The sequence below is a fragment of the Pelophylax lessonae genome (genome assembly GCF_965119305.1).
Source record: "Pelophylax lessonae genome assembly, contig: HAP1_SCAFFOLD_151, whole genome shotgun sequence".
Taxonomy (NCBI): domain Eukaryota; kingdom Metazoa; phylum Chordata; class Amphibia; order Anura; family Ranidae; genus Pelophylax; species Pelophylax lessonae.
The window spans coordinates 223814-246432 of record NW_028120133.1 but is presented as its reverse complement, the minus strand read 5'-3'; the positions used below and the strand labels follow the sequence as shown (position 1 = coordinate 246432).

Below are 22619 nucleotides of genomic sequence, written 5' to 3'. Positions count from 1 at the left end.
TAGAGCAATTGGATATATTGGTTTATTTCCTTGTGGAAGCTGTTATCTTATTGTACAGGACGCTCTGCGTTGCCTGCACCGTGGTGCGGCTTGTGTGCAGCGTATAGCGCCCTATTTCTCCTTTGTACATCATTCAAATGCAATCTTGTATTGTCCGTTGCATTGTATGTTTTAGGTGTGAGGTCCTCCCCACTCACCTATCATTTGTATCCTCTGATCAATGAAATTGTCCATGTTGATCGGTCGATACACACTTTTGTGGTCTTAATGCGTATCTAAAATAAAGTGTTGTTTTTTTATTACGGTGCCTTCAAAGTCCATTTATTCCTCCCCCCCTTTTTTGCATTCTGATATTCAGGACGTGGCACATGTTTTTGTATTTTATTACGCCCCTGTTCTTTGCTGCACCAGGGATAGGCGTAGATATTCTATGTAATTAATGGCTGTGTGTTGAGTTATTTTGAGGGGACAGTAAATTTACACTGTTATACAAGCTGTACACTCACTACTTTACGTTGTAGCAAAGTGTAATTTCTTCAGTGTTGTCACATGAAAAGTTAGAATAAAATATTTACAAAAATGGCAGGGGTGTACTTACTTTTGTCAGAAACTCTACAGTTGTGCTCATAAGTTTACACACCCTGGCAGAATTTATGATTTCTTCTTCTCAGAGAATATGAATGATAACACAAAACCTTTTCTTTCACTCATGGTTAGTGATTGGCTGAAGCCATTTATTATCAATCAGCTGAGTTTACTCTTTTTATATCATAATGACAACAGAAACTCCCCAAATCACCCTGATCAAAAGTTTACACCCCCCGTTCTTAATACCGTGTATTGCCCCCTTTACCATCAATGACAGCTTGAAGTGTTTTGTGGTATTTGTGGATGAGGCGCTTTATCTTCTCAGATGATAAAGCTGAGCTTTTTTTTTTCTTTTTCGGGTCCGGGGGTGATGGATCTACTATACATCGGGGAACAGTTCTTTTTTTTTTTTCAATTGTCAAAAACTGTGTGTGTGTTTTTATCTCTTTTTTTACACTTTTTTAATGAATGGGTATGGGTTTAATGTACTCAATACTCATTCACATGGGGGGGGGGGCAGGATCTGGGGGCCCCCTGGTCAAAGGGGGCGTCCAGATTAGATTCCGATAAGCGACCCACCCGCAGAGCCCCACGATCTCAGCCCAGGGTTGTGGGAAGGAGGCCCTTGCCTTCATCAAAATGGCAGAGCCCCCTCTACCCCCAAAGCAACACTCCCATGTTGAGGACATGTGGCTTGGTATGGTACAGGAGAGGAAGGGGGCACTCGCTCGTCCTCCCACCATTACTGACCTGCTGGGCTGCATGCTCGGCTAAGGGTCTGGTATGCATTTTGGGGGGCACACCTTTTTTTTTAATTTTGCCATGGGGTTCCCCTTAAAATCTATACAAGAACCAAGGGCCTGGCGTGGATTGGATTTGCGGCTTGGTTGCAAACTTTTTACATCTTCAGGAGTTTTGGTGCGACGCGAACAGGGAGGTGTTCGGCCCAACTCTATCTTTGTGTATGGTTATTTGAGTGCCTATAAGTCTATATTTTAATCAACTCAATGTGTATGGTCACTGGAGTTACCGTAGGTTTAAACTTTAGTCGAGTCCATGTGTATGGTCACTTAAGTTCCTACAAGTCTACGATTTAATCGAGTCCATGTGTCCATGTGTATGGTCACTGGAGTTCCTACAAGTCTACACTTTAATCGAGTCCATGTGTATGGTCACTTAAGTTCTTACAAGTCTAAACTTTAATCAAGTCCATGTGTATGGTCACTTAGGTTCCTACAAGCCTACACTTAAATGGAGTCCATGTGTATGGTCACTTAGGTTCCTACAAGTCTACACTTTAATCGAGTCCATGTGTATGGTCACTGGAGTTCTAGCAGGTTTAAACTTTAGTTGAGTCCATGTGTATGGTCACTAAAGTTCTTACAGGTCTACACTTTAATCGATTCCATGTGTATGGTCACATATGTTCCTACAAGTCTACACTTTTATCGAGTCCATGTGTATGGTCACTGGAGTTCCAGCAGGTTTAAACTTTAGTCGAGTCCAAATGTATGGTCACTTGAGTTTCTATAAATCTACATTTTAATCAAGGCCATGTGTATGGTCACTTAGGTTCCTACAAGTCTACGATTTAATCTAGTCCATGTGTATGGTCATTGGAGTTCCTACAAGTCTACAGTTTAATCTAGTCCATGTGTATGGTCACTGGAGTTCCTACAAGTCTACAGTTTAATCTAGTCCATGTGTATGGTCATTGGAGTTCCTACAAGTCTACAGTTTAATCTAGTCCATGTGTATGGTCACTAAAGTTCTTACAAGTCTACACTTTAATTAAGTCCATGTGTATGGTCACTTAAGTTCCTACAAGTCTACACTTAAATCGAGTCCATGTGTATGGTCACTGGAGTTCCTACAAGTCTACACTTTAATCGAGTCCATGTGTATGGTCACTGGAGTTCCTACAAGTCTACACTTTAATCGATTCCATGTGTATGGTCACATAAGTTCCTACAAGTCTACACTTTTATCGAGTCCATGTGTATGGTCACTGGAGTTCCAGCAGGTTTAAACTTTAGTCGAGTCCATATGTATGGTCACTTGAGTTTCTATAAATCTATTTTAATCAAGGCCATGGGTATGGTCACTTAAGTTCTTACAAGTCTACACTGTAATCAAGTCCATGCATATGGTCACTTGAGTTCCTACAAGCCTACACTTTAATCTCTCCTCCCTCTAAAAATGGTCACAGAGGGGAAGCACACCAGTATTGTGGTACAGGACTATTACCCAACACACAAACCATAGTCATCGTGTGATCCTCTCCCTTATGGAATCATGGGATCCCCTTCATATGTACACAACGTGTATCATGAGAGATCAGTATTAGGGTTAGTTGTTTTTTCTTTAATCTCAGAAACACTGGATATCCATGTCATGTAGAGACTCCTGATCTACTGGAGGATTAGATCCCCCGTCTATGATTACCTATGTCCCCGATAATTATTACTACAACCAGCCCTGATATACTCACTCCAATTCTTCTATCCGGCTGGTGGTCAGAGCTGCCATCAGGTCCTGGAGATGAGGACCCTCCAGTTTGTTGCCAGACAGGACCAGTCTCCTCAGGATCTGGTTATTTTCCATTAGCGATACCAGGTTGGGGCAGGAACTATCTGTCAGATTATTATCGCTCAGACTGTAGAAGAGAAGAAGAATTACAGGACAATGTCAATGATGGAAATGCGTTCTCCAAGAATTCTACTTATCGACCTTAATATGAATAAAACCTATTCTGTATAACAAATAAAATACATTTCATTCACTTTATTAAACTCTTACAGATATTGTCTTACGTAGAAGAAAAGTCCAGATTTTGACTCTTGTACCCAGATAATCTCTTATAGATAGGAGCTCTGACATTATCAAGCCGTGACAGATTCCTCCATACAGCACTTTGAGAACTTGGCTCCTGATCAGATCCAGGTGTCCCTATCTGACCAATGTGTAGGATTGTTCACTTTACTTTTTCAACAAAGCATACTCTACCAATAATGTAACTAATATCAGCACTGTTGGGGTATAAGTCATCGTTCCTTGGCTAAAATGCGCTTTACAGTGGAGGCCTGAGGACATTTGGTCTGGAGGCAAACACAACCAAGTGGCACTTTTCTGGTAGGGATGGATTCCAGTAGGCTAATGAAAATGTAGCATGCAAAGCTTGCTATGGTGCGCAGTGATTGGTGGGCACAGTGAAAGGTGAGTATTCCTAAAGGACATGGTTTATTGTGAAACATCTTCAATTCTTCCAGGACCACCTTCCATTGTCGCTCTCAACATTCAGTCTAGTGACATCTCGGAGCCCCGAAAGAGGTCGGTGATGGAAGACTTCTCTCTACCAGGTGCTTTTATTGCCCCCTCCCCAGGCCATTCTTCCCATAAAGCTTAGATAGAGATCCTAGGATCTGTTAATGCTACTGTATTATAGTATGTATTGTTGGAAGGCAGATTAAACATCATACAACAAAATATAATTCACATCTTCCTAATTTTATAATTCACCAATTTTACTAACAATGTCAACTGTTGCACTCTTGGACCAGATTCTATAGTACATGGTTACAATCCCATTGCCTGTAGAAGTATGAGTACAGGTCCTCCAACATGACCCCAAGAGTAGTAACTACTTCCCTTCTAGACAATCCCATTACCTGTAGAAGTATGATTACAGGCCCTCCAATATGACCGCAAGAGTAGTTACTACTTCCCTCCTAGACAATCCTGTTACTTGTAGAAGTATGATTACAGGTCCTCCAACATGGCTCTTACCATAGTAAATCCTTCCCTCCTAGACAATCCCGTTACCTGTAGAAGTATGATTATAGGCTCTCCAACATGACCCCAAAAGTAGTAACTAATTCCCTCCTAGACTATCCCATTACTTGTAGAAGTATGATTACAGGCCCTTCAACATGGCTCTTACCATAGTAAATCCTTCCCTCCTAGAAAATCCCGTTACCTGTAGAAGTATGATTATAGGCTCTCCAACATGACCCCAAGATTAGTAACCACTTCCCTCCTATACAATCCCGTTACCTGTAGAAGTATGATTACAGGCCCTCCAACACGACCCCAAGAGTAGTAACCACTTCCCTCCTAGAAAATCCCGTTACCTGTAGAAGTATGATTATAGGCTCTCCAACATGACCCCAAGAGTAGTAACCACTTCCCTCCTAGACAATACCTCCCATTTCTGGAATAGGTACTGTATGTAAAGGACAGGAAGGGAGAAATGTTTGCTCCAATGATTACTGATTCCTCCTGGAGGAAAACGCCTGCAGTTTTGGTTTAAGAGAAACATGACATATACCTCAGGTTTTTGATGGTGCCTAAAGCTGGTAGAAGTTTCTTCAAACCTTCACTCCCAATATCACATGAATTTATATTGAGTTCTTCTGTCTCTATGCAGGACTGAAGAATAAAAGACAAGACAAAGCAGTCAAGTGGGGTGAGGGGGACATCGGAGAAGTCAATCTCTTTGGTTGGCCCTATACTTTGTGACACCAGAGCCGTATTCCTGCTCTCTCTGAGACAATGGAAAACATTAAGGAGCTCTGCCTTCCCTTTAATGGATTTGTTGGGTTTTTGTTGTTTCGTCATTTTCTTCTGCAGCCAGGTGATGACATATTTGGAGGCCTGGTCAGACAACTCTCCCAAATGGGACCTTAACATGGATCTGGTAGACTTGTCTGAGAGGCCACAGAGGAAACGGATAAATATTTCGGCACGGCCGTCTTTGTAAGACTCGGCCTTATCAAGTGAATTCTGTAATTCGTTAGGATCATAGTCTATAAAATGAACCAAAGCTGCAAAGAACTCCTGAAGAGTGAGATGTAAGAAGGTGTAATCCACATCGGGAGGCTGACCAGACTCAATCAGGAAACATGAAATGAGGTGCGTATCATTGGTCACACCGAACGACTCCAGGTAACGCTTATCAAATACAATGATGTGATTCATGACTCCGTATTCCGCCATCCAACCAGTAGATGTCAACAGTTTCTGAGCATTATCACTGTTCTGGCTGTGATTGGCCAGAAAGTTGGAGACGAAGGTCACAAAGAGCTGCGTGACTGTTTTGGGCAATGATGGCATCAGCTGGTTATTGGTTGGTTGGGCTTTGAAGCACATTGATAACACCGTACAGATGATCCAGCAGTATGACGGGATATAGCAGAAGGTATACAGCGTATCGTTCTCTTGCACATAATGAAAAGCCCTGGCTGACAATTCACTGTTATTAAAGAAATGTTCAAAGTAGATCAGTCTGTCCTCATGGGGAAATCCCATAATTTCGGCCATTCTCTGGAAAACATCCGTATCAATGGATGCCAGTCTGGTTGGCCGGCTGGTGATCAGTATGGAGCAACCCTTAAAGAGACTCTGCCTCACCAAACTGACCACAATCTCACCAAGATCTCTCTTCTGTTTTGGATTCAACCATTTACTCGATCTGAAATCCATTTGGTGAATACTTTCATCTAAGCCATCAAAAATAAAAAGAAGTCTCTCAGGATGCTGCAAAATATTTTCTATCTGAATGTGCAGATATGGATATTGATGAAGGATCATCTCCTGCAGGCTGACCTCTCCCAGTCTATTAAGGTCCCGAAATCTGAAGAAGAAGACAAAAGCAAATCTCTGGTAGAGTTTTCCATTCACCCAATCGAAGACAAACTTCTGCACCAGCGTGGTCTTCCCAATTCCGGGAACTCCGCTCACCATGACCGCGTGGGGGACACATTGTGACTGGTGGCTCCAGCGGAACAGCCTGTTGGGGGAAATATGTTCCAGTCCACTCTTGGTTTCCTTCAAGTGTTTCTCGTGTTTTACTCCAGTCTGTATGAGCTCATTCTGGGGGCGCTGCCTGAACTGATTGGTGGAGACCACTATCAGGTTGACATAACGCTCATTGATGAGGAAGGCTTGGGGTTCCAGGGTGGTCCCTGGAGGTTTGTGCTCCACTAGGTTCTGAGTCTTCTCCATCAGGTGCTGTTTGTGCTCTTTTTGAATATCTGTGAAGGAACAGAAAATATTTAGGGTTAAAGCAAAATTTGGGAAATGATGTAACACAATGAATGACACCTGCTGACCCGCCAAGAGAAAACGACTGATACAATCCTATCTCAATGACTGCCCCCCCATGAATGACACCTGCTGACCCGCCAAGAGAAAACGACTGATACAATCCTATCGCAATGACTGCCCCCCCATGAATGACACCTGCTGCCCCGCCAAGAGAAAACGACTGATACAATCCTATCGCAATGACTGCCCCCCCATGAATGACACCTGCTGACCCGCCAAGAGAAACCGACTGATACAATCCTATCTCAATGACTGCCCCCCCATGAATGACACCTGCTGCCCCGCCAAGAGAAAACGACTGATACAATCCTATCGCAATGACTGCCCCCCCATGAATGACACCTGCTGACCCGCCAAGAGAAACCAACTGATACAATCCTATCGCAATGACTGCCCCCCCATGAATGACACCTGCTGACCCGCCAAGAGAAAATGACTGATACAATCCTATCGCAATGACTGCCCCCCCATGAATGACACCTGCTGACCCGCCAAGAGAAACCAACTGATACAATCCTATCGCAATGACTGCCCCCCCATGAATGACACCTGCTGACCCGCCAAGAGAAACCAACTGATACAATCCTATCGCAATGAATGCCCCCCCATGAATGACACCTGCTGACCCGCCAAGAGAAACCGACTGATACAATCCTATCGCAATGAATGCCCCCCCATGAATGACACCTGCTGACCCGCCAAGAGAAACCGACTGATACAATCCTATCCCTATCGCAATGACTGCCCCCCCATGAATGACACCTGCTGACCCGCCAAGAGAAAACGACTGATACAATCCTATCGCAATGACTGCCCCCCCATGAATGACACCTGCTGACCCGCCAAGAGAAAACGACTGATACAATCCTATCTCAATGACTCCCGCCCATGAATGACACCTGCTGCCCCGCCAAGAGAAAACGACTGATACAATCCTATCGCAATGACTGCCCCCCCATGAATGACACCTGCTGACCCGCCAAGAGAAACCAACTGATACAATCCTATCGCAATGAATGCCCCCCCATGAATGACACCTGCTGACCCGCCAAGAGAAACCGACTGATACAATCCTATCCCTATCGCAATGACTGCCCCCCCATGAATGACACCTGCTGACCCGCCAAGAGAAAACGACTGATACAATCCTATCGCAATGACTGCCCCCCCATGAATGACACCTTCTGACCCGCCAAGAGAAAATGACTGATACAATCCTATATTAATGACTGCCCCCCCATGAATGACACCTGCTGACCCGCCAAGAGAAAACGACTGATACAATCCTATCTCAATGAATGCCCCCCCATGAATGACACCTGCTGACCCGCCAAGAGAAACCGACTGATACAATCCTATCCCTATCGCAATGACTGCCCCCCCATGAATGACACCTGCTGACCCGCCAAGAGAAAACGACTGATACAATCCTATCGCAATGACTGCCCCCCCATGAATGACACCTTCTGACCCGCCAAGAGAAAATGACTGATACAATCCTATATTAATGACTGCCCCCCCATGAATGACACCTGCTGACCCGCCAAGAGAAAACGACTGATACAATCCTATCTCAATGAATGCCCCCCCATGAATGACACCTGCTGCCCCGCCAAGAGAAAACGACTGATACAATCCTATCGCAATGACTGCCCCCCCATGAATGACACCTGCTGCCCCGCCAAGAGAAAACGACTGATACAATCCTATCGCAATGACTGCCCCCCCATGAATGACACCTGCTGACCCGCCAAGAGAAACCAACTGATACAATCCTATCTCAATGACTGCCCCCCCCCCCATGATTGACAGCTCCAGTAGATGACAGCTGATATAAACCAGCTTACATTTTGGCGTCAAATTCCAATTTAGTTTTAGCTGTAGTCTTTTGACTAAAATATCCCCCTATATATACACTGGCTGTATATCCCCCCTATATATACACTGGCTGTATATCCCCCTATATATACACTGGCTGTATATCCCCCCTATATATACACTGGCTGTATATCCCCCTATATATACACTGGCTGTATATCCCCCTATATATACACTGGCTGTATATCTCCCCTATATATACACTGGCTGTATATCCCCCTATATATTCACTGGCTGTATATCCTCCTATATATACATTGGCTGTATATCATCCTATATATACACTGGCTGTATATCCTCCTATATATACACTGGCTGTATATCCTCCCTATATATACACTGGCTGTATATCCCCCTATATATACACTGGCTGTATATCTCCCCTATATATACACTGGCTGTATATCCCCCTATATATTCACTGGCTGTATATCCTCCTATATATACATTGGCTGTATATCATCCTATATATACACTGGCTGTATATCCTCCTATATATACACTGGCTGTATATCCTCCCTATATATACACTGGCTGTATATCCCCCTATACATACACTGGCTGTATATCCCCCTATATATACACTGGCTGTATATCCCTCTATACATACACTGGCTGTATATCCCCCTATATATACACTGGCTGTATATCTCCCCTATACATACACTGGCTGTATATCCCCTATATATACACTGGCTGTATATCCCCCTAAATATACACTGGCTGTATATCCTCCCTATATATACACTGGCTGTATATCCTCCTATATATACACTGGCTGTATATCCCTCTATACATACCCTGGCTGTATATCCCCCTATATATACACTGGCTGTATATCCCCCTATATATACACTGGCTGTATATCCTCCTATACATACACTGGCTGTATATCCCCCCTATATATACACTGGCTGTATATCCTCCTATATATACACTGGCTGTATATCCCTCTATACATACACTGGCTGTATATCCCCCTATATATACACTGGCTGTATATCCTCCTATACATACACTGGCTGTATATCCCCTATACATACACTGGCTGTATATCCCCCCTATATATACACTGGCTGTATATCCCCCCTATATATAACTGGCTGTATATCCTCCTATATATACACTGGCTGTATATCCCCCTATATATACACTGGTTGTATATCCCGCTATATATACACTGGCTTTATATCCCCCTATATATACACTGGCTGTATATCCCCCTATATATACACTGGCTGTATATCCTCCTATATATACACTGGCTGTATATCCTCCTATACATACACTAGCTGTATATCCCCTATGCATATACTGGCTGTATATCCCCCTATATATACACTGGCTGAGTTCCCCCTATATATACACTGGCTGTATATCCTCCTATACATACACTGGCTGTATATCCTCCTATACATACACTAGCTGTATATCCCCTTATATATACACTGGCTGTATATCCCCTATATATACACTGGCTGTATATCCTCCTATACATACACTAGCTGTATATCCCCCTATATATACACTGGCTGTATATCCCCTATATATACACTGGCTGTATATCCCCCTATATATACACTGGCTGTATATCCCCTATATATACACTGGCTGTATATCCTCCTATACATACACTGGCTGTATATCCCCTATATATACACTGGCTGTATATCCCCCTATATATACACTGGCTGTATATCCTCCTATATATACACTGGCTGTATATCCTCCTATACATACACTGGCTGTATATCCCCTATACATACACTGGCTGTATATCCCCTATATATACACTGGCTGTATATCCCCCTATATATACACTGGCTGTATATCCTCCTATATATACACTGGCTGTATATCCCCCTATATATACACTGGCTGTATATCCCCTATATATACACTGGCTGTATATCCTCCTATATATACACTGGCTGTATATCACCCTATATATACACTGGCTGTATATCCCCTATACATACACTGGCTGTATATCCCCCTATATATACACTGGCTGTATATCCCCCTATACATACACTGGCTGTATATCCCCCTATATATACACTGGCTGTATATCCCCCTATACATACACTGGCTGTATATCCCCCTATATATACACTGGCTGTATATCTCCCCTATATATACACTGGCTGTATATCCTCCTATATATACACTGGCTGTATATCCCCCTATACATACACTGGCTGTATATCCCCCTATATATACACTGGCTGTATATCCCCCTATATATACACTGGCTGTATATCCTCCTATACATACACTGGCTGTATATCCTCCTATATATACACTGGCTGTATATCCTCCTATATATACACTGGCTGTATATCCCCCTATACATACACTGGCTGTATATCCTCCTATATATACACTGGCTGAGTTCCCCCTATATATACACTGGCTGTATATCCTCCTATACATACACTGGCTGTATATCCCCCTATATATACACTGGCTGTATATCCCCCTATATATACACTGGCTGTATATCCCCTATATATACACTGGCTGTATATCCTCCTATACATACACTGGCTGTATATCCCCCTATATATACACTGGCTGTATATCCCCCTATATATACACTGGCTGTATATCCTCCTATACATACACTGGCTGTATATCCCCCTATATATACACTGGCTGTATATCCCCTATATATACACTGGCTGTATATCCCCCTATATATACACTGGCTGTATATCCACCTATATATACACTGGCTGTATATCCTCCTATACATACACTGGCTGTATATCCTCCTATATATACACTGGCTGTATATCCTCCTATATATACACTGGCTGTATATCCTCCTATATATACACTGGCTGAGTTCCCCCTATATATACACTGGCTGTATATCCCCCTATACATACACTGGCTGTATATCCTCCTGTACATACACTGGCTGTATATCCCCCTATATATACACTGGCTGTATATCCTCCTATACATACACTGGCTGTATATCCCCCTATATATACACTGGCTGTATATAATCCTATACATACACTGGCTGTATATCCCCCTATATATACACTGGCTGTATATCCTCCTATATATACACTGGCTGTATATCCCCCTATACATACACTGGCTGTATATCCTCCTATATATACACTGGCTGTATATCCTCCTATACATACACTGGCTGTATATCCTCCTATATATACACTGGCTGTATATCCCCCTATATATACACTGGCTGTATATCCTCCTATATATACACTGGCTGTATATCCTCCTATACATACACTGGCTGTATATCCTCCTATACATACACTGGCTGTATATCCCCCTATATATACACTGGCTGTATATCCCCCTATACATACACTGGCTGTATATCCTCCTATACATACACTGGCTGTATATCCCCCTATACATACACTGGCTGTATATCCCCCTATATATACACTGGCTGTATATCCCCTATACATACACTGGCTGTATATCCCCCTATATATACACTGGCTGTATATCCCCCTATATATACACTGGCTGTATATCCCCCTATACATACACTGGCTGTATATCCCCCTATATATACACTGGCTGTATATCCCCCTATATATACACTGGCTGTATATCCTCCTATACATACACTGGCTGTATATCCTCCTATATATACACTGGCTGTATATCCTCCTATATATACACTGGCTGTATATCCTCCTATATATACACTGGCTGTATATCCTCCTATACATACACTGGCTGTATATCCCCCTATATATACACTGGCTGTATATCCCCCTATATATACACTGGCTGTATATCCCCCTATATATACACTGGCTGTATATCCTCCTATATATACACTGGCTGTATATCTCCCCTATATATACACTGGCTGTATATCCCCCTATATATACACTGGCTGTATATCCCCCTATATATACACTGGCTGTATATCCTCCTATACATACACTGGCTGTATATCCCCCTATACATACACTGGCTGTATATCCCCCTATATATACACTGGCTGTATATCCCCTATACATACACTGGCTGTATATCCCCCTATATATACACTGGCTGTATATCCCCCTATATATACACTGGCTGTATATCCCCCTACACATACACTGGCTGTATATCCCCCTATATATACACTGGCTGTATATCCCCTATATATACACTGGCTGTATATCCCCTATACATACACTGGCTGTATATCCCCCTATATATACACTGGCTGTATATCCCCTATATATACACTGGCTGTATATCCCCTATACATACAGGGGCTGTATATCCCCCTATATATACACTGGCTGTATATCCCCCTATATATACACTGGCTGTATATCCTCCTATACATACACTGGCTGTATATCCTCCTATATATACACTGGCTGTATATCCTCCTATATATACACTGGCTGTATATCCTCCTATATATACACTGGCTGAGTTCCCCCTATATATACACTGGCTGTATATCCCCCTATATATACACTGGCTGTATATCCCCCTATATATACACTGGCTGTATATCCTCCTATACATACACTGGTTGTATATCCTCCTATATATACACTGGCTGTATATCCTCCTATATATACACTGGCTGTATATCCTCCTATATATACACTGACTGTATATCCTCCTATATATACACTGGCTGTATATCCTCCTATATATACACTGGCTGAGTTCCCCCTATATATACACTGGCTGTATATCCCCCTATACATACACTGGCTGTATATCCCCCTATATATACACTGGCTGTATATCCTCCTATACATACACTGGCTGTATATCCCCCTATATATACACTGGCTGTATATCCTCCTATACATACACTGGCTGTATATCCCCCTATATATACACTGGCTGTATATCCTCCTATACATACACTGGCTGTATATCCTCCTATATATACACTGGCTGTATATCCTCCTATACATACACTGGCTGTATATCCCCCTATATATACACTGGCTGTATATCCCCCTATATATACACTGGCTGTATATCCCCCTATATATACACTGGCTGTATATCCTCCTATACATACACTGGCTGTATATCCCCCTATATATACACTGGCTGTATATCCCCCTATACATACACTGGCTGTATATCCTCCTATACATACACTGGCTGTATATCCCCCTATATATACACTGGCTGAGTTCCCCCTATATATACACTGGCTGTATATCCTCCTATACATACACTAGCTGTATATCCCCTATACATACACTGGCTGTATATCCCCCTATATATACACTGGCTGTATATCCCCCTATATATACACTGGCTGTATATCCCCTATACATACACTGGCTGTATATCCCCCTATATATACACTGACTGTATATCCCCCTATATATACACTGGCTGTATATCCTCCTATACATACACTGGCTGTATATCCCCCTATATATACACTGGCTGTATATCCCCTATATATACACTGGCTGTATATCCCCTATATATACACTGGCTGTATATCCCCATATATATACACTGGCTGTATATCCCCTATATATACACTGGCTGTATATCCCCCTATATATACACTGGCTATATATCCCCCTATATATACACTGGCTATATATCCCCCTATATATACACTGGCTGTATATCCCCCATACATACACTGGCTGTATATCCCCCTATATATACACTGGCTGTATATCCCCTATATATACACTGGCTGTATATCCCCATATATATACACTGGCTGTATATCCCCTATACATACACTGGCTGTATATCCCCCTATATATACACTGGCTGTATATCCCCCTATATATACACTGGCTGTATATCCCCTATACATACACTGGCTGTATATCCCCCTATATATACACTGGCTGTATATCCTCCTATATATACACTGGCTGTATATCCCCCTATATATACACTGGCTGTATATCCTCCTATACATACACTGGCTGTATATCCTCCTATATATACACTGGCTGTATATCCTCCTATATATACACTGGCTGTATATCCTCCTATATATACACTGGCTGAGTTCCCCCTATATATACATTGGCTGTATATCCCCCTATACATACACTGGCTGTATATCCTCCTATATATACACTGGCTGTATATCCTCCTATACATACACTGGCTGTATATCCTCCTATATATACACTGGCTGTATATCCCCCTATATATACACTGGCTGTATATCCCCCCTATATAAACACTGGCTGTATATCACCCTATATATACACTGGCGGAGTTCCCCCTTGTCTGTTCAGGTCCTTCTCCTCCTGAGAACAGCCATTGGTCATATTGGACATCACATGCGCACCGCGTACTCACCGGCCAGCTCTGTCAGGATGTATCCAGGTTCATCCAGGAGGATCTCCTCCACCAGACATTCCCCTAGAAGAAGAAGAAGAAAGATGGCCGGTTATCATCATGTCATCAAATCACAGATTTCTGGAGTTATGTCATCTCGGACAGCCTTGCTGAGTTTTATTTTACTCTTTTTACAGAGCATTGCACCCAGGGGGGATTTATATGACATCACCTGCCAGTCACTCTGTTGAGGAGGCTCCAAAGTACTGTGTCGGGGTTGGGAGAGAGTCCTGTGTCGGGGGTGGGAGAGAGTCCAGTGTCGGGGGTGGGAGAGAGTCCAGTGTCGGGGGTGGGAGAGAGTCCTGTGTCAGGGGTGGGAGAGAGTCCCTGGCTAGGGGCAGGAGAGTCCTGTATGGGGGGTGGGAGAGAGTCCTGTGTCGGGGTTGGGAGAGAGTCCTGTGTTGGGGGTGGGAGAGAGTCCAGTGTCGGGGGTGGGAAAGAGTCCTATGTCGGAGGGTAGGAGAGAGTTCAGTGTCGGGGGTGGGATAGAGTTCAGTGTCGGGGTGGGAGAGAGTCCAGTGTCGGCGGTGGGAGAGAGTCCTGTGTCAGGGGTGGGAGAGAGTCCTTTGTTGGGGGTGGGAGAGTCCCTGGCTAGGGGCAGGAGAGTCCTGTATGGGGGTTGGGAGAGAGTCCTGTGTCGGGGTTGGGAGAGAGTCCTGTGTTGGGGGTGGGAGAGAGTCCTGTGTCGGAGGGTGGGAGAGAGTCCTGTGTCAGAGGGTGGGAGAGTCCAGTGTCGGAGGGTGGGAGAGTCAAGTGTCGGGGTTGGGAGAGAGTCCTGTGTCGGGGGTGGGAGAGAGTCCAGTGTCGGGGTTGGCAGAGAGTCCAGTGTCGGGGGTGGGAGAGAGTCCAGTGTCGGGGCTGGGAGAGAGTCCAGTGCCGGGGGTAGGAGAGAGTTCAGTGTCGGGGGTGGGAGAGTCCAGTGTCGGAGGGTGGGAGAGTCAAGTGTCGGGGTTGGGAGAGAGTCCTGTGTCGGGGGTGGGAGAGAGTCCAGTGTCGGGGTTGGCAGAGAGTCCTGTGTCGGGGTTGGCAGAGAGTAATGTGTCAGGGGTGGGAGAGAGTCCTTTGTTGGGGGTGGGAGAGTCCCTGGCTAGGGGCAGGAGAGTCCTGTATGGGGGGTGGGAGAGAGTCCTGTGTCGGGGTTGGGAGAGAGTCCTGTGTTGGGGGTGTGAGAGAGTCCAATGCCGGGGGTAGGAGAGAGTTCAGTGTCGGGGGTGGGAGAGAGTCCAGTGTCGGCAGTGGGAGAGAGTCCTGTGTCAGGGGTGGGAGAGAGTCCTTTGTTGGGGGTGGGAGAGTCCCTGGCTAGGGGCAGGAGAGTCCTGTATGGGGGTTGGGAGAGAGTCCTGTGTCGGGGTTGGGAGAGAGTCCTGTGTTGGGGGTGGGAGAGAGTCCTGTGTCGGAGGGTGGGAGAGAGTCCTGTGTCGGAGGGTGGGAGAGTCCAGTGTCGGAGGGTGGGAGAGTCAAGTGTCGGGGTTGGGAGAGAGTCCTGTGTCGGGGGTGGGAGAGAGTCCAGTGTCGGGGTTGGCAGAGAGTCCTGTGTCGGGGGTGGGAGAGAGTCCAGTGTCGGGGGTGGGAGAGAGTCCAGTGCCGGGGGTAGGAGAGAGTTCAGTGTCGGGGGTGGGATAGAGTTCAGTGTCAGGGGTGGGAGAGAGTCCAGTGTCGGGGGTGGGAGAGAGTCCTGTGTCGGGGGGTGGGAGAGAGTCCTTTGTTGGGTGTGGGAGAGTCCCTGGCTAGGGGCAGGAGAGTCCTGTGTGGGGGGTGGTAGAGAGTCCTGTGTCGGGGTTGGGAGAGAGTCCTGTGTTGGGCGTGGGATAGAGTTCAGTGTCGGGGGTGGGAGAGAGTTCAGTGTCGGGGGTGGGAGAGAGTCCTGTGTTGGGGGTGGGAGAGAGTCCTGTGTCGGGGGTGGGAGAGAGTCCTGTGTCAGGGGTGGGAGAGAGTCCTGTGTCGGGGGTGGGAGAGAGTCCTGTGTTGGAGGGTGGGAGAGAGTCCTGTGTCAGAGGGCGGGAGAGTCCTGTGTCGGGGGTGGGAGAGAGTCATGTGTCGGAGGGTGGGAGAAAGTCCTGTGTCGGAGGGTGGGAGAGTCCTGTGTCGGAGGGTGGAAGAGTCCAGTTTCGGGGGTGGGATAGAGTTCAGTGTTGGGGGTGGGAGAGAGTCCAGAGTCGGGGGTGGGAGAGAGTCCAGTGTCGGGGGTGGGAGAGAGTCCTGTGTTGGGGTTGGGAGAGTCCCTGGCTAGGGGCAGGAGAGTCCTGTGTCGGGGGTGGGAGAGAGTCCTGTGTCGGGGGTGGGAGAGAGTCCTGTGAGGGGGTGGGAGAGAGTCCTGTGTCAGAGGGTGGGAGAGAGTCCTGTGTCGGAGGGTGGGAGGGTCCAGTGTCGGAGGGTGGGAGAGTCCAGTGTCGGAGGGTGGGAGAGTCACGTGTCGGGGTGGGAGAGAGTCCAGTGTCGGGGTAGGATAGAGTTCAGTGTCGGGGGTGGGATAGAGTTCAGTGTCGGGGGTGGGAGAGAGTCCTGTGTCGGAGGGTGGGAGAGAGTCCTGTGTCGGAGGGTGGGAGAGTCCTGTGTCGGAGGGTGGAAGAGTCCAGTGTCGGGGGTGGGATAGAGTTCAGTGTCGGGGGTGGGAGAGAGTCCTGAGTTGGGGGGTGGGAGAGAGTCCAGTGTCGGGGGTGGGAGAGAGTCCTGTGTTGGGGTGGGAGAGTCCCTGGCTAGGGGCAGGAGAGTCCTGTGTCGGGGGTGGGAGAGAGTCCTGTGTCGGGGGTGGGAGAGAGTCCTGTGAGGGGGGTGGGAGAGAGTCCTGTGTTGGAGGGTGTGAGAGAGTCCTGTGTCGGAGGGTGGGAGAGTCCAGTGTCGGAGGGTGGGAGAGTCCTGTGTCAGAGGGTGGGAGAGTCACGTGTCGGGGTTGGGAGAGAGTCCAGTGTCGGGGGTAGGATAGAGTTCAGTGTCGGGGTGGGATAGAGTTCAGTGTCGGGGGTGGGAGAGAGTCCAGTGTCAGGGGTGGGAGAGAGTCCAGTGTCGGGGGTGGGAGAGAGTCCTGTGTCGGGGATGGGAGAGAGTCCTGTGTTGGGGGCGGGAGAGTCCTGTGTCGGGGGTGGGAGAGAGTCCTGTGTCGGAGGGTGGGAGAGAGTCCTGTGTCGGAGGGTGGGAGAGTCCAGTGTCGGGGGTGGGATAGAGTTCAGTGTTGGGGGTGGGATAGAGTTCAGTGTCGGGGGTGGGAGAGAGTCCAGTGTCGGGGGTGAGAGAGAGTCCTGTGTCGGGGGTGGGAGAGAGTCCTGTGTTGGGGATGGGAGAGTCCCTGGCTAGGGGCAGGAGAGTCCTGTGTCGGGGGTGGGAGAGAATCCTGTGTCGGGGGTGGGAGAGAGTCCTGTGTCGGAGGGTTGGAGAGAGTCCTGTATCGGAGGGTGGGAGAGTCCAGTGTCGGAGGGCGGGAGAGTCCAGTGTCAGAGGGTGGGAGAGTCACGTGTCGGGGGTGGGAGAGAGTCCAGTGTCGGGGGTAGGATAGAGTTCAGTGTCGGGGTGGGATAGAGTTCAGTTTCGGGGGTGGGAGAGAGTCCAGTGTCAGGGGTGGGAGAGAGTCCAGTGTCGGGGGTGGGAGAGAGTCCTGTGTCGGTGGTGGGAGAGAGTCCTGTGTTGGGGGCGGGAGAGTCCTGTGTCGGGGGTGGGAGAGAGTCCTGTGTCGGAGGGTGGGAGAGAGTCCTGTGTCGGAGGGTGGGAGAGTCCAGTGTCGGGGGTGGGATAGAGTTCAGTGTTGGGGGTGGGATAGAGTTCAGTGTCGGGGGTGGGAGAGAGTCCAGTGTCGGGGGTGAGAGAGAGTCCTGTGTCGGGGGTGGGAGAGAGTCCTGTGTTGGGGATGGGAGAGTCCCTGGCTAGGGGCAGGAGAGTCCTGTGTCGGGGGTGGGAGAGAATCCTGTGTCGGGGGTGGGAGAGAATCCTGTGTCGGGGGTGGGAGAGAGTCCAGTGTCGGAGGGTTGGAGAGAGTCCTGTGTCGGAGGGTTGGAGAGAGTCCAGTGTCGGAGGGTGGGAGAGTCCAGTGTCGGGGGTGGGAGAGAGTTCAGTGTCGGGGGTGGGAGAGAGTCCAGTGTCAGGGGTGGGAGAGAGTCCAGTGTCGGGGGTGGGAGAGAGTCCTGTGTCGGTGGTGGGAGAGAGTCCTGTGTTGGGGGCGGGAGAGTCCTGTGTCGGGGGTGGGAGAGAGTCCTGTGTCGGAGGGTGGGAGAGAGTCCAGTGTCGGGGGTGGGATAGAGTTCAGTGTTGCGGGTGGGATAGAGTTCAGTGTCGGGGGTGGGAGAGAGTCCAGTGTCGGGGGTGAGAGAGAGTCCTGTGTCGGGGGTGGGAGAGAGTCCTGTGTTGGGGATGGGAGAGTCCCTGGCTAGGGGCAGGAGAGTCCTGTGTCGGGGGTGGGAGAGAATCCTGTGTCGGGGGTGGGAGAGAGTCCTGTGTCGGAGGGTTGGAGAGAGTCCTGTGTCGGAGGGTTGGAGAGAGTCCAGTGTCGGAGGGTGGGAGAGTCCAGTGTCGGGGGTGGGAGAGAGTCCTGTGTCGGGGGTGGGAGAGAGTCCTGTGTCGGAGGGTTGGAGAGAGTCCTGTGTCGGAGGGTTGGAAAGAGTCCAGTGTCGGGGGTGGGAGAGAGTCCAGTGTCAGGGGTAGGAGAGATTCCAGTGTCGGGGGTAGGAGAGAGTCCAGTGTCGGGGGTGGGAGAGAGTCCAGTGTCGGGGGTGGGAGAGAGTCCTGTGTTGGGGGTGGGAGAGTCCCTGGCTAGGAGCAGGAGAGTCCTGTGTCGGGGGTGGGAGAGAGTCCTGTGTCGGGGGTGGGAGAGAGTCCTGTGAGGGGGGTGGGAGAGAGTCCTGTGTCGGGGGTAGGAGAGATTCCTGTGTCGGAGGGTTGGAGAGAGTCCAGTGTCGGGGGTGGGAGAGAGTCCAGTGTCGGGGGTAGGAGAGATTCCAGTGTCGGGGGTAGGAGAGAGTCCAGTGTCGGGGGTGGGAGAGAGTCCTGTGTTGGGGGTGGGAGAGTCCCTGGCTAGGGGCAGGAGAGTCCTGTGTCGGGGGTGGGAGAGAGTCCTGTGTCGGGGGTGGGAGAGAGTCCTGTGAGGGGGGTGGGAGAGAGTCCTGTGTCGGAGGGTGGGAGAGAGTCTTGTGTCGAAGGGTGGGAGAGTCCAGTGTCGGAGGGTGGGAGAGTCCAGTGTCGGAGGGTGGGAGAGTCACGTGTCGGGGGTGGGAGAGAGTCCAGTGTCGGGGGTAGGATAGAGTTCAGTGTCGGGGTGGGATAGAGTTCAGTGTCGGGGGTGGGAGAGAGTCCAGTGTCGGGGGTGGGAGAGAGTCCAGTGTCGGGGGTGGGAGAGAGTCCAGTGTCGGGGGTCGGAGAGAGTCCTGTGTCGGGGGTGGGAGAGAGTCCTGTGTTGGGGGTGGGAGAGTCCTGTGTCGGGGGTGGGAGAGAGTCCTGTGTCGGAGGGTGGGAGAGTCCAGTGTCGTGGGTGGGATAGAGTTCAGTGTTGGGGGTGGGATAGAGTTCAGTGTCGGGGGTGGGAGAGAGTCCTGTGTCGGGGGTGGGAGAGAGTCCTGTGTTGGGGGTGGGAGAGTCCCTGGCTAGGGGCAGGAGAGTCCTGTGTCGGGGGTGGGAGAGAGTCCTGTGTCGGGGGTGGGAGAGAGTCCTGTGTCGGAGGGTTGGAGAGAGTCCTGTGTCGGAGGGTTGGAGAGAGTCCAGTGTCGGAGGGTGGGAGAGTCCAGTGTCGGGGGTGGGAGAGAGTCCTGTGTCGGGGGTGGGAGAGAGTCCTGTGTCAGAGGGTTGGAGAGAGTCCTGTGTCGGAGGGTTGGAGAGAGTCCAGTGTCGGGGGTGGGAGAGAGTCCAGTGTCGGGGGTAGGAGAGATTCCCGTGTCGGGGGTAGGAGAGAGTCCAGTGTCGGGGGTGGGATAGAGTTCAGTGTCGGGGGTGGGAGAGAGTCCTGTGTTGGGGGTGGGAGAGTCCCTGGCTAGGGGCAGGAGACTCCTGTGTCGGGGGTGGGAGAGAGTACTGTGTCGGGGGGGGAGAGAGTCCTGTGTTGGGGGCGGGAGAGTCCTGTGTCAGGGGTGGGAGAGAGTCCTGTATTGGAGGGTGGGAGAGTCCCTGGCTAGGGGCAGGAGAGTCCTGTGTGGGGGTGGGAGAGAGTCCTGTGTGGGGGGTGGGAGAGAGTCCTGTGTCGGAGGGTGGGAGAGAGTCCAGTGTCGGGGGTGGGAGAGAGTCCTGTGTCGGGGGTGGGAGAGAGTCCTGTGTTGGGGGTGGTAGAGTCCCTGGCAGTCCTGTGTGGGGGGTGGGAGAGAGTCCTGTGTGGGGGGTGGGAGAGAGTCCTGTGTCGGGGGTGGGAGAGAGTCCTGTGTCGGAGGGTGTGAGAGAGTCCTGTGTCGGGGGTGGGAGAGAGTCCTGTGTCGGAGGGTGGGAGAGAGTCCTGTGTCGGGGTGGGAGAGAGTCCTGTGTCGGAGGGTGGGAGAGAGTCCTGTGTCGGAGGGTGGGAGAGAGTCCTGTGTCGGAGGGTGGGAGAGTCCAGTGTCGGAGGGTGGGAGAGAGTCCTGTGTCAGGGGTGGAAGAGAGTCCTGTGTTGGGGGTGGGAGAGTCCCTGGCTAGGGGCAGGAGAGTCCTGTGTGGGGGGTGGGAGAGAGTCCTGTGTCGGAGGGTGGGAGAGAGTCCTGTGTCGGAGGGTGGGAGAGAGTCCTGTGTCGGAGGGTGGGAGAGTCCAGTGTCGGGGGTGGGAGAGTCCAGTGTCGGAGGGTGGGAGAGTCCAGTGTCAGAGGGTAGGAGAGAGTCCTGTGTCGGAGGGTGGGAGAGAGTCCTGTGTCAGAGGGTGGGAGAGAGTCCTGTGTCGGGGGTGGGAGAGTCCAGTGTCGGGGGTGGGAGAGAGTCCAGTGTCGGCGGTGGGAGAGAGTCCTGTGTTGGAGGGTGTGAGAGAGTCCTGTGTCGGAGGGTGGGAGAGTCCTGTGTTGGGGGTGGGAGAATCCCTGGCAGTCCTGTGTGGGGGGTGGGAGAGAGTCCTGTGTCGGGGGTGGGAGAGAGTCCTGTGTCGGGGGTGGGAGAGAGTCCTGTGTCGGGGGTGGGAGAGAGTCCTGTGTTGGAGGGTGGGAGAGAGTCCTGTGTTGGAGGGTGGGAGAGAGTCCTGTGTCGGGGTGTGAGAGAGTCCTGTGTGGGGGGTGGGAGAGAGTCCTGTGTCGGGGGTGGGAGAGTCCAGTGTCGGGGGTGGGAGAGAGTCCTGTGTTGGAGGGTGTGAGAGAGTCCTGTGTCGGAGGGTGGGAGAGTCCAGTGTCGGGGGTGGGATAGAGTTCAGTGTTGGGGGTGGGATAGAGTTCAGTGTCGGGGGTGGGAGAGAGTCCTGTGTTGGGGGTGGGAGAGTCCCTGGCTAGGGGCAGGAGACTCCTGTGTCGGGGGTGGGAGAGAGTACTGTGTCGGGGGGGGAGAGAGTCCTGTGTTGGGGGCGGGAGAGTCCTGTGTCAGGGGTGGGAGAGAGTCCTGTATTGGAGGGTGGGAGAGTCCCTGGCTAGGGGCAGGAGAGTCCTGTGTGGGGGTGGGAGAGAGTCCTGTGTGGGGGGTGGGAGAGAGTCCTGTGTCGGAGGGTGGGAGAGAGTCCAGTGTCGGGGGTGGGAGAGAGTCCTGTGTCGGGGGTGGGAGAGAGTCCTGTGTTGGGGGTGGTAGAGTCCCTGGCAGTCCTGTGTGGGGGGTGGGAGAGAGTCCTGTGTGGGGGGTGGGAG

The 22619-nt window shown here is 49.5% G+C and overlaps 1 protein-coding gene across 2 annotated transcripts in view; it reads right to left on the bottom strand.

The window, feature by feature from the left end:
* Nucleotides 1-22619, bottom strand: part of LOC309543511 (NACHT, LRR and PYD domains-containing protein 12-like) — a 113973-nt gene that overhangs the window by 36259 nt on the left and 55095 nt on the right. For both annotated transcript variants that reach the window (XM_082275986.1, XM_082275987.1), the window contains exons 4-6: nt 14890-14952; nt 4916-6620; nt 3080-3244 (exon numbers count right to left, since the gene is read on the bottom strand). In XM_082275986.1, coding sequence (XP_082132112.1) covers nt 3080-3244; nt 4916-6620; nt 14890-14952 — 1933 coding nt within the window. The remainder of the gene's footprint in view (nt 1-3079; nt 3245-4915; nt 6621-14889; nt 14953-22619) is intronic.